Source organism: Mus pahari, chromosome 3 (assembly GCF_900095145.1).
Source record: "Mus pahari chromosome 3, PAHARI_EIJ_v1.1, whole genome shotgun sequence".
Taxonomy (NCBI): domain Eukaryota; kingdom Metazoa; phylum Chordata; class Mammalia; order Rodentia; family Muridae; genus Mus; species Mus pahari.
In genome coordinates, this window is record NC_034592.1 from 145,341,026 (window position 1) to 145,355,171 (window position 14,146).

A 14,146-nucleotide genomic window follows, 5' to 3' on the forward strand; every position below is an offset into this window, starting at 1 on the left:
TTGAACTCAGAAATCCGCCTGCCTCTGCCTCCCGAGTGCTGGAATTAAAGGCGTGCGCCACCACGCCCGGCCCATTTTTTCTTACTTTATTTTATTTTTTTGAGTCAGGCTCACATAGTTCAAAGTAGCTTTGAACACCTGATCTTTTTACCTCTCCCTCACACTCAAGTGATGAGTGTCCCACCAGACCCTGTTTATGTGTTCCTAGGGATGGAAACGAGGGCCTGGAATATGCTAGGCTAGCATTCCCCCCACTGAGCTATATCCCACCCCAAGCCTAGGTCTCTTGTTGCTGTCATTCTGTTGGTTGGTTGGTTGGTTTATTGAGACAGGGTTTCTCTGTGTAGCCTTGACTGTTCCTCAAACTCCCTTGCTCTGTAGACCAGGCTAGCCTCCAACTCACAAGGATCTTCCTGCCTCTTCTTGAGTACTGAGATTAGAGATGTGCACCACCACCACCACCACGCTGGTTTTTTGTTTGGTTTTGTTTGTTTGAGAGCCATTGTCTACCTATGTAGACTTAGGTAGCCTAGAACTCACTCTGTAGGTCAGGTTTGACTGAAACAGAGATCCATTTGCATTTACTTACCAAGTACTGGCAATACAGGCCTGCACCACCATGCCTGGTTCAAGCCTAGTTTCTATCTGAAAAGAATGTGGATTTGTGGGTATACTTTTAATTTTTAAAAACTGCCAAAGTACAGAGTCCTTTGTCTGGTTCACGTTTACTGTTGATGAAGGCAGTACGAAGTCTCCCAACATTTTGCTTATTAGATTTTAATGCTTTTCTTTCAGAGAAATTAGCCGAGCTGCAGGAAAGGCTGTGCCTGGAGTCATTGATGAAGAGAACAGTGGGAACAATGCCCAGTGAGTGTGTATGCAGCTCCCTGCAGGAGGGCTCTCACTCTTCCAAGAGTTGCCTTTCTCAAAATGAAGAGTTTTCTGCTTATAGAAGTAATTCTCACCAAAAGACCTCCAAAACCATCACTAACAGAAACCAAATCGGGAGCTAGAGAGATGGTTAAAAGTGCAGAACCTGAGGTTGTTCTCAGCATCCATATCAGACAGCTCACAGACACCTGAACTCAAGGAGTCTGAAGTCCTGTTCTGGACTGCGGGTACTGCACACACGCATATGCACACAGTTAAAACCAAAAGGAAGCCAGCTTTAATCCACGATGATCCGATAAGATATAGACGGTTATTTCAACTTTCTGGAACTTACTGAGACTTACTTTGTGCCTGACTGAGTATGTGGTCAGTTTTAGAGAAGGTTCCATGAGGGCCTGAGAAGAAGATAGATGCTTTTGTAAGTGAAATGTTTTGTAGATATGTTAGGTCTGTTTCAGTCATAACAACTGTTAGTTCTCTTATTTCTGCTTAGTTTCTGTCTGGATTTGAGACTCAGGTATTGAAATCTCCCACTATTACTGTGTGATGATCAAAGTATGGTTGAAGCTTTAGTAATGTTTATTTTACAAATACGGGTGCCCTTGCTTTTGGGGTATAGACGTTAAGAATTGAAACATCTTCTTGGTGGATTTTTCCTTTAGTTGGTATGATGTGTCCTTCCCCATCTCTTTTGATTAATTTTGGTTGGAAGTCTATTTTAATAGTTAGATACCAGAATCACTACACCAGCTTGCTTCTTGGGTCTATTTGCTTAGAAAATCTTTTTCTAATCCTTTCCTCTGAGGTAATGTCTCTGGATTGCCTTATCTGGCCTTAGTACGAGGGAGGTACCTAGTCTTACTGCAACTTGATCTGCCACGCTTGGCTGATCTCCTTGAGAAGCCTACCCTTTTCTGAAGAGAAATGGAGGAGTGGATGAGGGAAGGACTGGGAGGCAAGGAGGGAGGGAAAGCTAAGGTTGGAATGTAAACAAAACAAAGCAAAAACCTCAACCCATGGTATAGCTTAAAAGGAAGCAAAGTAGTAACCCTGCACTGTAAATCTGTGCTCCTCCCTGAAGAGAATCATCATGTCTTACAAGTATGGAATTTAGATTTCTAGGTCCCCCCCCCCCAATATAATAAGTAAGTACTTTATTCTTTTAAATGACTGAATTAAATTGGCTACATTCTAATTTATCTAAGTAGTGATAGAGGTGGAGGTAATTGTCCAACGTCATGTCTAATGTGTTGTCAGAACTTAGATTCAGACCCATGTAGCATGCTCCAGAGTCTATTTTTTTATTTTAGACAAAGCTTTTTGTCACAGGCTGGCCTGGAACCTGCTGTGTGTGAGCTGGCCTCACATGGTCTTTTTGTGTCAGGCCTTGAAAACTGGGATTTTTCCTTATTGGGGAGGGTGGGAGTGTAGACACACACACACTAGCACATGTGTGGAACTCAGTTCTCTCCTGCTGCTGCGCAGGTTCTGGGGACTGAACTCAGGGTTGGTAGCAAGTGTCGTACTTGCTGAGCCATTTCATGCTCTGAAAACCCATTCTGCAGTGACCTGGGTGTTTGCTTTCTTGCAGGGCTCTCACCTTTGTCTACCCTTTTGGTGCCACACTGAGTGTCATGAAGCCAGCAGTGGCCGTGCTGTCCACAGGCTCTGTCTGTTTCCCACTGAACAGACCCATTCTGGCTTTCTATCACTCAAAGGTATTGACTTTCTTAGATATGGGGGTATTGTTATGTTGTTGAAGTATAAAACCACTTTATGATAGGCACATGCCTTTAATCCCAGCATTTGGGGGGTAGAGGCAGTTGAAGCTCTGTGAGTTGAGTTCCAGGCCAGCCAAGGGTACATTATGATGCCCTGAGTGACAAAAACCAACAAAAGAGTCATATTGTTCCTGTGAGGCATTTGCTCTCTATGAGCTAGAACCTGAAGTCTTCCCACTGAACAATTGGATTTATTTCTAATTATTTGTAATTATGAATGCAGTGTAGAATTTGTGTGTTTCAGATTGTTGAATGCAGGGTTTTGGTTTTTTTTCTTCTTTAATTTTTTTTGTCTTTATGTGTATGTGTGGTATGTATGGTATATGTGTGCGTATGCGCACATGCATGCATGTATCTGCATATGTATGTGTGATTATGGGCACATGCATTCTGTGGCACACAAATGGAGGTCAGAGGACAAGCTTGGAAATTGGTCTTCATCTTGAACTTTGTTTGAGACAAGGTCTCGTATTTTGTTGCTGGCTCACAAAGATCCAGGGATTTTTCTCTTCTCTACCTCCACCCCCCGTAGCCACAAAGGAGTGCTGTGGTTATGGACATGTGTGCTACACTCAGGTTGCTCACACAAGCACTTTATGCACCAAGCTCTCTTTCCAGCTTTGGCTGCAGATACTGATAATTTTTGTAGCAGTGTGGTGAAAGACTCACTAAAACCTAAGCAACACTGGTAATCACCATTTTTTCATACTTATCGGAAAGTAGTGTAGGGGTAGAGGGGTGGCTCAGTAGTTAGGAGCACTTGTTGCTCTTGCAGAGGCCTGCTTAGTTCTCAGAACCCACTTACAGGCTCACAGCCCACATGGAAGCTCATACCTCCCTGTGACTCCAGTTCCAGGGGATCTCATGCCTCCCTCAGCCTGCACAGGCGTGGACATGCACGTGCTGCATGTCCACGCCTGTGCAGGCACTCCTGTACATAAATGAAAAATAAGTTTTTAAAAACAGTAACCGGGAATTGTTTTTGTAGCTGATATTTTTCAAATGTTAACTACGTGTGAATTGGCATTTATTGGTGTATCAGACAGTTGCTAATGTGATAAGTGATACATGCAGTGTGTGTTTTGGGATCTAAGTATCTAATATGGCTTTGTCATCAACAGAACCAAGGTTTCGGAAAGCTGGCAGTGCTTGGCTCGTGTCATATGTTCAGTGACCAATATTTAGATAAAGAAGAAAATAGCAAAATTATGGTAAGCTTTTCTCTTTCCTGACTTCCATATCATTAGAAGAATCCCCATAAGTATATTTATTACTCATTAACATGAGTGTGCCAAACATATTAGATGGTAGGCACTAAAAGTATTGAGTCAGCCGTAGCCCTTGCTCTACAGCAGTCGATAGTATGTCAGAGAGTGACTTAGAGATGAGGGAATGTATAAAGTTACCGCTGAATCAGAGAGGTGGCTAACCATGGAAAAATGGAGGGGGGCGCGACTTGCAGCTTAAGCTCAGGGATGTGTACAAACAAGTTAGGCTTCCCCTGACTCACTTACAAATAATGAGACTCGGACTATGGTTATTTTATTTGCCTTTGACAATTACTTGGGGAGTCACCCTTAATTTACTCTTAACTGCAAGCCTGGCTATGTCCCCAGCCATGTGCCCCAGGTACTTGCTGTTTCTCCTGGCCCTGTGCTTATGGCTTCCCTCCCCCGTGTTGTGGCTTCCTCCTCCTCTTTTGTTCCTCTCTTTTCCCCTCCTTCAATCAGGTGACTCCAAACCCACCCACCTCTAGTCCCTCCAGTAACTGGCTGCAGCTATTTTTTTTTTTTTTAAAGATTTATTTATTTATTATATGTAAGTACACTGTAGCTGTGTTCAGACACTCCAGAAGAGGGCGTCAGATCTTGTTAAGGATGGTTGTGAGCCACCATGTGGTTGCTGGGATTTGAACTCCAGACCTTCGGAAGAGCAGTCGGGTGCTCTTACCCACTGAGCCATCTCACCAGCCCGGCTGCAGCTAATTTTATTTAACCAATTGTTGTAAACCTAGGAACAAGGTTTGCATAGCAAAAGCTTGTAACCTGGAACAGCCACTCTGTAAAACCTTGTGAATGTGAGAAGTCTCTGGTAGGCCTAGAACTTTGGCATAGAATTTAGCATTACATACTTAGCAATAGACCAACCCTCTAGAGCTCCAGCAGGGTTTAACCACAATCTTGGTGGTGCTCAGACCCCTCTGGTGTGAGCAAGGTGGAAAGGGAGAGGCCAGCCTGAGTCAGTAAGGGCAGCTTGGGGTAGCCAGAGTTATGTGTAGGACTGATCACTGATAAGGAACGAAGTGAGAGTGTGGCCTTGCTCTGTCAACGTAGCTGGAAGAGCTCATGGCTTGTGAGGAACACTGGAACTCTAGCAACTCACCTACCAGAGGAAGGAGTGTACCCTGACTGTTAGTGGAATGAGCCCTTCTAGTGCGAGGTGGACTAAGCCGTCTGCTTGGGTCTCTAGCGCCTTTCACTGTGTTCTGAAACCTAAATGTTTGCTTTTCAAAGGCTGGGGTTTTATATGTAATGATGATTTTGTCATATTATGATTGCCAAAGATGAAAAGGTGTGTTTTTAAAAGTTTCGACTGTCATCACAGAAAACAGAGGTTGTTTTAGGATTGTGAACAGGCTTTAGGAAGTGTTGACTTGTTACATGTTAGAATGCTCTGAAATAAATGAGAAGTGTCTGATAATAAAGGTTGCTTTAGACTGAAGTTGGCATGCTTTTTAGTTGGTATGGGGGTTTTTTTCATCTATTTTATTGGGTTCTTATTGTCTACCATCCTTCTAACTCTCTCTCTCTCTGCCCAAATCCCTTCCAACCCCCCAATACTAGTTAGAAGAGAAAGGTTAGAGGGTTAAGGGTGTGTAGAACACTTTAGGATACTTCCTATTGATTTAGGGGTGTCAGGTTCCTTGGAACAAGTCCAATTTTCTTGTCAGGCTATCTCCAATTTCTTGTTGTCTCTTTACTCATGACCACGTGACAAACCACAGCAAGAGGAAGAAGCAGCAGGAGCAGGAGTAGATGCCACAGGACCTCTCGAAGCTCTCCCATTTATTCCCTCTCCAAAGTCTCCACAATTAAATTATCTGCAGCTGGCAAAAATCACCCCCTGTTAGTGCATGAGGCAAATCACAACCACCTGCAGCCTCTTATCCCAGACCTAGGATTAAAACAAAACAAAAAAAAATTCTCAAAAAAAAAAGAAGAAGAAGAAGAAGAAGAAGAAGAAGAAGAAGAAGAAGAAGAAGAAGAAGAAGAAGAAGAAGAAGAAGAAGAAGAAGAAGAAGAAGAAGAAAAGAAGAAAAGAAGAAGAAGAAGAAAAGAAGAAGAAGAAGAAGAAGAAGAAGAAGAAGAAGAAGCAGCAGCAGGGCGTGGTGGCGCACGTTCATTTACATTTCAAATGTTATCCAGAATGTCCCCTAACCCCCCCCCCACTACATAACTGGGTTTTTAAAACAAAATTCTCATGACTTTAAAAAAAATTTACCAATAGAAGGCTGATCATCCTTTTTTGAATTCTATCTGTCTTTTCTCCCCACCTTAATTATTTTGTCTAGCCTGACCTTCAGCATTTCCAAGTAGCCTGGTGTCTAACTATACTTATCGTTTCAAATGCAGGATGTTGTGTTCCAGTGGCTTACAACAGGAGACATCCACCTCAACCAGATTGATGCTGAGGACCCAGAGGTAGGAGACTGCATCATAGAAATGGAAGATGGCTCAGCTTCTTAGAACCACTTCCAAAGGAACAGAAAGATCTCTTTTAACTCACCCCTAAGACAGTTGGAAGAGGGTCTGGAGAGATGGCTTAGAGGTTAAGAGTACTGGCTGTTCTTCCAGAGGTCCTAGCAACCACATGGTGGCTCACAACCATCTTTAATGGGATCCTATGCCCTCTTAAGTGTACTCACATATATAAAATAAATAAATCTTAAAAAAAAAAAAAAAGAAAGAAAAGAAAAGAAAGGAAAAAAGAAGGCAGTGGAAGACATTAACCATAGAATTAAGTGCTTCCATATAAACATCAAGATTTACCGTTTGTTCTCTGGAAGATTGCTCGGCTAGAGGGGTGTTGCCAAGCCTGACAGCCTTAATTCAGTCCTGGGATTCAACCTGATGTAGGAGAGCCAGCAGCTACACCTTGTCCTCTTACTGCCACATGCATGCCTTGACACACGTTTCCCCACTCATAAGATAAATAAATAAATGCAAAATAAATGTAAAAAGACAAATTAGGCCAGCTAGTCATTCAGGGAGCACTCTTTGATGTTTCTGTTTGGATGTCTAAGCCTTGAAAACTTCCTGAGCTAGGATTCATGGAAGGCCAGAGAAGTGAATAGACAGCTGGCCTGTTTGCACTCCCTGAGCCGTGTGTTGGATTGTGTTGTGGGGTAGGTAGCTGCCTTGTCTGTACTCTCGCTCTACTCACCGTCCTGTTAAAGACTGAGTTTCTAAAGCTGTCACATGTTTCTGGGAAGGGCAGTTATCTGCTTTTTTGTTTTGTTGATTTAAAAAAGTTTGAGGATTGGCAGAGGTGGTTTGTTCCCTTTTTTTTTTGTTTTGTTTGTTTGTTTTGATTTGCTTTGTTTAGACTGGGTTTCATGGCATTGGCTAGCCTGGAACTCAAAATGGAGACCAGGTTATTTATCCTTGAATTCAGAGAGCTACCTGCCTCTGCCTCTCAAGTACTGGGATTAAATTGGTCCTAGGGCTACAGAAAAAAAAGAAAAAGTGAATGTATCTTATTGTTCCTATGATGCTCAAGCAAATCTCCTGTGCTGAAGCTAAAGATTTTGTGTCGTTTGGTTTGTTTGGTTGTTTTGTGGTAGAGTTTCTTACATGCTAAGCACTCAATGTCGGAGCCGTCCCCTGCTCCTTCAGGTGACCACATTCTTTATTAGAGACAGAATGTCCCTGTGTGGTCTATGTTTGTCCTGAGCTCATAGCATTCTTCCTGTCTCAGCCCCCTGAGTGCTGAGATCACAGGCTGTTCTGCCATACCTAGCTCCATAGCAGGGCTTTTTGTTTTTTAGCTCAAGCCTGGGTCAGCTAATTCTCCCTCTCTCTGCAGTCATTAGATACCTGTAGTTCTTTGTCTAGGGATGGGACTCTGTAAGATTTGCCCCTTCCAAATTACCATGTCTACTGGTCTGGTCATTGTTCAGGTATTGTTTTAGGCTGCCACTTTGTTGAGGTACCATCAAAGTATAGCTTCTGTCATTTATGAGAGACACTCTCACTGCAGACTTCCTGGTCCTCTGACTTTTACTGCAGCCTCTTACAGTCTTCTGCTCCCTCGTCCTGGAGGTTCCCTGAGCCTTAGTGCAGTTTTAAACTATTTCAAAGTGATGAGATTACAGGCATGCATTAATAGTAATGCATTCACATAGTTCTGAGTTTAAAAAAAGCATACATGATGAATAATAGCCTTCCTTCTGTCTTTCAGCCAGGCTGTTTTATTATGTCCCTCAAGTGACATCAAACATATTGTCCCATAGGTTCTTTAGAGATAATTGATACTTAGGTAAGCTCATCTATGTGTGCACTTTCATTCCCTCAACTTTTATGCAAGTGATATTGCACACACTATATGTACACTATTTAGCACCTTTAAAATTACTGTTGGAGCTGAGCATGATGGCATATAGCTGCAGTCCCAACATTCGGGAGATGGAAGCATATGGATCAGAATTTCAAAGTCAGCCTTGGTTAAGTAGTGAGTTCCCATATGTTCCTGGGCTACATGTTCCTGACCACTGGGAAAAAACTACCAGTGAAGCATGTTCCATGTACTTTCTTGAAGAGCCTTCTATCTGTTAGTTTATTAAAGATTTACTCTGTTTTTCTTGGGGTGTGTGCGTGTGTGTGTGTGTGTGTGTGTGCATCTGTATATGTACATGTACAACATATGCAGATGCCCAAGGAGGTCGGAAGAAAGCATCGGCTCCTGTGGAGTTGGAGTCACAAGTGGTTGGGAACCTCCTGACTGATGTGGGTTCTGGGAACCAAACTTCAGTCCTCTGCAAAGCTCTCAACACTGAGCCATGTTTTCCCTTGTTTATACTGCACGTATTTAACGGTGGCCTGGTGAGGTGGAGATCTAGAGTGGAGCTTTAGATGCTCCTGGTCTTTTACCATTACTGGCTCAGAGCACGTGCTAGCTCTGTCTCTGAGAAGTGCTGGAGATATCCTTGGCTGGGAGAAGAATGGGCATGTGATGTGCAAGGGGAGAGGGCAGACAGGCCCAGATGCTGGAGGTGTGAATGCTGTAGTGGGAGTTTATGGGCTTTTTCTTATCACTTCCAGTTTCTCACAGTAATAAATAATAAAAAAGTTGTTCATTAAAATAACCTTAAGGAAAATTGTTTTTGACAAAGTTGAAGTGATTAAAAAGGATATTGATGGATAATGGTGGAGATGTGAGTAAATTTGAGAGCGAGAGTTGATTGCCAAGAATTCAGGAAAGATCGTGATAGTAAAAGGGAACTAGTCAAGTCAACCTGACTCCAGCTGTGCTCAGCGGTGCAGTTGTGTAATTTTAGAGTTGGACTCTGCCAGTCTAGTGAGCTTTGTGCTTTTTTCTGCATAAAGTGGCTGATGGAAGGCTCAGTCGTCAGAGATAACAAGTGGTGGGTCTCTGGCAAGGAAATAGAAGTTCTGTAGACTGAGACCCGAGATGGTAGATGCTTGACAGATTAAACTCCCATTTACTTGTGCTGAAAGGAACTCTCTCTTGGCTTTTAGATTTCCGACTACACGATGGTCCCAGACACAGCCACCCTCTCAGAGCAGCTCCGAGTGTGTCTCCAGGAGGGTGATGAGAACCCCCGTGACTTTACCACCCTCTTTGACCTGTCCATTTACCAGCTGGACACCACCTGCCTCCCCAAGGTCATCAAGTTAGTACTGAGGCAGCCTGGGCTGCACACTGCACTCCACTCTGTTTGGCTTGGGAACCTGAGCCTGGCGATAGGAGTTAGGTCACACAGCTGTAACGGGATGACATTCTCAGATCTGTGGAAGTCAGTAGGGAAATTGGTGTGGGGTGTGTGGATGATGTAGGGGAACTGCTATTAATTACAATCCTCTGTGTTCCAGGATCTGTAGGACATTAGAGTAACCAAGCCTTTTCCACTTTGCCAACAGCTTTTCTGGGTTAACACAGAGGCCTGGGTTCCAGGAATGTAGTACACAGATTTGTGTTTTTCCCTTAGAAGAACTTAAACATATCGGAGAGAGCACTGAGGCTCTTGAGGCTTGTCCATCACAGCCTGTTAGACACATGCTGGACTCTTTCCTTGCAGAGATCCTTTAAAGCTCAGCTACACTTCCTAGCTCCACCTGCCAGCACTCCTTATCAGTCAGTCAGTGATAGACGGGTATTGTGTGTGCAGCTCAGTGCAAAGGCTCACGCCTAACACGTAAGGCTCTCAGTCCCATTCCTGATACTGGGGAAAAAATGTTTTGGCTATTTTTGGAAAACAGATGAGAGCATGCACTTGTGCTATAGGTCTTTCCTGGTTTCTCACAGATTGGACCCTGTCCCTGAGTCTCAGCTGCTCCCTTGCCAAGACTTATACCGCAAGGTAATGGTGCTTGCTGCAGAGTGCCCTATCCCAGTGGATTCAGTTCCTAAAACCATGCTCATCCCAGACAGCATGCCGTGCACAGCTTAGCAGACACAGGTTAAAGAAACGCTGTTGAGCAGGGTATGCTGGTCCAACCTGGGAATATCAGCATGGGCTGTGGAGACAGACGGAAGGAGGATGGCTGAGTTCAAACTCAGCCCAAGCTACGTAAGGACAATGATCTTGCCTTAAAAAAGAAATCAGTCTTGGAAGCTGCTTCAAGTCTCTGTGTCTTGCTTCAGTAACTATGCACAGTCTAGAAAGTGTCTTGAAGCCTAACTGAAAAGAGATCAGTGACCTGCACAGTGCAGGCTTAAAGCACGTGGCGTGTGGTAGGTGCTCACTGGGACTTACTTGTCTTCTCTCCATGGGAATCTGTCCGTTTTTACTATACGTAACTGCGAGCTCGTGCAACTCCTCGGCCAATTTAATTTTCTCCTTTTTCTCTTCATTCAGTTGTTTTGAGACGCTGTCTGACTTGTCTTGAACCTGTGATCCTCATCCCTAGGAAGGGCTCACCCTCTGGCCTGAGAACATGGAGGCAGTGATTGGTGGCAGTAGCTCAGCTGACCACCTCACTCCTGCCGGAAGTTGTGTGCTCACTGCCATTTGCTTCTCAGTGAATTTTGAAAGGCCACAGATATGTATCAGATGTTCATGAGGGGAGGTGCGAGTTGTCAGGCCTATAATCACACTTACGAGGCTGACAAGTCAGATTCTGTCTCAAAAACCCTAAATGAATAGGAAAAGGAGAACAATTAAACTGGACTAGGAGTTTGCAGAATTTCCTTACAGTACAAAAGGATAGTGAGGGCAAAGCAGAAGCCATAGCAGCCCCTTGAGCTTGGCTCTTGCGTCTGTCTCTGAAGCCCTCTTACGTACTCCCCACCTTGCTGTGACAGCGAAGGACTCTCGCCCCTTCTGCCTAGTCTTTGCTGCCTCCTAAAGCTTTTTCTTTTCTTTTTTTATAATTAGATTTTACTTGGTACTTCAGGTTGGACTGAAACTTACAGTGTAGCCCAGGCTGGCCTGGGGTGATCTTTTTTCCATAGCCTTTTGGGTACTGGGGTTATAGTCATGGGCTACACATGCCTGACCCAGTGTAGGACTTTTCAAGATAACTTTCCTCTCTCTTACCCAGGCTCCTCTGACCAGCCCTACTTCCAGTCCCTTTCTGTCTGTCTACCCTGATTTGTTTCCCTCATACTACTTGCAGATACCTGGCTATTACCTGGTGTTCTGTGTGCCGTGTGTCTCTTCTCTAGAGTGTAAGTCTCAGGCGAGCCTCCTTTGTCTCTTGTTGCCACAGTGCTTCTGTCAGTCAGGTCCAAAGTGACATGTAGACTCACTGAGTGACACAGTACTCGCTGAGGAAAGTGAACACATGGGCGTTCCTGTCCTCTGTGTGCTCACTCACCAGAAGCAGTTCATACTGCACTGCTGTCTCCAGGAGGAGAAACAAGTCCAGAGACACAGTGAGCTACAAGGGTCACAGTACACGTGGGTGAAAGCCAAGGCCTGCTGGGATGAAATGTAAAGGGAATTCTCCCAGCTCAGACAGGCCTGCAGATCCCCAGAGAAGGAAGGTCTGTAAAGGGGATTCTGAAGAATCATTCTGTTTTCTTTGCATTACATTTTATTTTGTTTTGTATGCTATAGTTTGGTTTCTGTTTCTGTGATAAACACATGACCAGAAGCAGTTTGGAGAGAAAAGGGATTATTTATCTTACACTTCCAAGTCACTGAGGGAAGTCAGGGCAGGAGCCCAAGGAAGGAGTCAGAAACCACAGAGGAGTGCTTTCTCCTGGCTGGCTCACACTCAGCAGACAGTCTGCTCAGAGGCTGGCACTGTCCACGAGGGCTGGGCCTTCCTATATCAACAGTAGTCAAGAAAATGTCCCACCGGCCAGTCTAATGGAGGCAGTTCTTCAACTGAGGCTCCTACTTCCACATGGTGTGTGTGTCTGTGTGTCTGCGTGTGCACATATGGACAGAGGACAACTTACAGGAGTCAGTTCTCTCTTTCTGCCATGTGGGTTCTGGGGATCAAACCTGGTGGCAAGTGGTTAGCCATCTCACCAGCCCAGAACGGATGTTTTGTTTTGTTTTGCTTTCTGGAAGCATTAAGGCTTTACATATTTTGGGTGTATGCCCCATTACTGAACTGTTTGCCAAGCCCTTTAGACATACTTTGGATGTTTTCTGTGTAGTGTTGCTGTACCCACAGTGTGAGCAGTGAGCTGTGCTTTACCAGTATCTCACCTTTATTCCCATGTTTTTGTCTGCTTATTAACCCAGGGCTCACGAGGAACTAAATGTAAAACACGAACCACTTCAGCTCGTCCAACCTCAATTTGAGATGCCGCTGCCAGCCCTTCAGCCTGCGGTGAGTCTGTACTATGCCTGGCACTTTCATGGAGTCCCAGCACACGGCCTGTAAGCACACTGAGACACTACATCTGTTAGCATTCTATATGGCTTCCCTGTGGGAGAGCGCCCGAGGAGTCAGAGCATGGGCTTGCTTTCCTGGCTATTGAGCTTTTCCCTCTTGAGGGTGTGGGGTTGGAAGGCATGTATGATACTGCCTGAGTGCCCTAGTCACTTTACTATGGCTGTGAAGAAACACTACGACCAAGGCAACTTATGAAAGAAAAGCATTTCATTGGGAGCTTGCTAAGTTTCAGAAGGTGAGTCTGTGACCATGCTGGTAAGGAGCGGCAGCATACAACCAGGCATGACATTGGAGCAGCAGCTGAGAGCTTACATCCTATCCACAAGTAGGAGGCAGAGAGAGCACAAGACTAGGCAAGGTGTGGGCTTTTGAAACCTCAAAACCACCCCTCAGTGACACACCTCCTCCAACAAGGCCACACCTCCTAATCCTTCCCAATGTAGTTCTACCAACTAAGGACCCAGGATACAAATACCTGAGCCTATGGTTGCCATTCTCGTTCAAGCCACCACAGTTTGATTTTAAAAGCCTGGGGTAGCTGCAGTGTGACTTGGTGAGGAGACATGAACAACCATGTTGACCCTAGAGGACACTGGTGACAGACCAAAAACATGACTCCACCCAAGTCCACTGTGGTAAACCAGTGAGGTGTTTGCTTACTTATATAAGCATGGTGAGGAGTTCTGCACAGGATAGCGGGAAAGGGTGACTTCTCAGCGAGCTGCATCACCAGAAAGCCCAACCCCAGCGAAGGTGAATACTTAGGAAAGTTGCATCTTGGAGTGTCCTGCCCAAGGAAGTTCTACCTGAGAGTAACACCCACCTTTGCCCACAATGTATTGCTTTTTTAACCTCCAGATGGGTTGGTGAATCGTATAACTTTGTGAGCTTCCTATACCTTGTAAGTTTCCTAACTCCTATGAGTCTGTTTTCCTTTCGTGGGGTAATGTTTCAGGAGAAGCAACAGCTGCAGAACAGCAGCCATATACGGCATTGTGCAGCTTTTGAGTACAGCAGTAACTGAACATTGCCTATCTTTCCCTATCCCCATACATTCTGGGATCTTTTTGTTTGTGTGTTTGTTCATGAGGGGGGTTGTTTTTCTGAACTTGCTTTGTAGACCAGGGTGACTTTAAACCCATAGATCCACTTGTCTCTGCCTCCTTAGTGTTGGAATTAAAGGCATCCATACATTCTGGAATCTTAAAGAGCTAGTTGGCTAATTTGCTAGCTTGAAATTGTTGATGGTGATGTTTATATCCTAAAAAATGGCAAATCCTACAGGTCAGGTTACTTGTCATGAGAGCTGGTAGTTACCAGCTCACACATGGACCATACCTAGGAATGTTAAGTTTAGCCCTTTCTTTTTTTTTTTTTTTG

General features: G+C 44.5%; 1 protein-coding gene across 2 annotated transcripts in view; it reads left to right on the top strand.

The window, feature by feature from the left end:
• Ift52 (intraflagellar transport 52) overlaps positions 1 to 14,146 on the top strand; it is a 38,599-nt gene that overhangs the window by 8,936 nt on the left and 15,517 nt on the right. For both annotated transcript variants that reach the window (XM_021193395.2, XM_029536656.1), the window contains exons 6-11: positions 796 to 867; positions 2,483 to 2,609; positions 3,794 to 3,883; positions 6,305 to 6,373; positions 9,431 to 9,585; positions 12,613 to 12,700. In XM_021193395.2, coding sequence (XP_021049054.1) covers positions 796 to 867; positions 2,483 to 2,609; positions 3,794 to 3,883; positions 6,305 to 6,373; positions 9,431 to 9,585; positions 12,613 to 12,700 — 601 coding nt within the window. The remainder of the gene's footprint in view (positions 1 to 795; positions 868 to 2,482; positions 2,610 to 3,793; positions 3,884 to 6,304; positions 6,374 to 9,430; positions 9,586 to 12,612; positions 12,701 to 14,146) is intronic.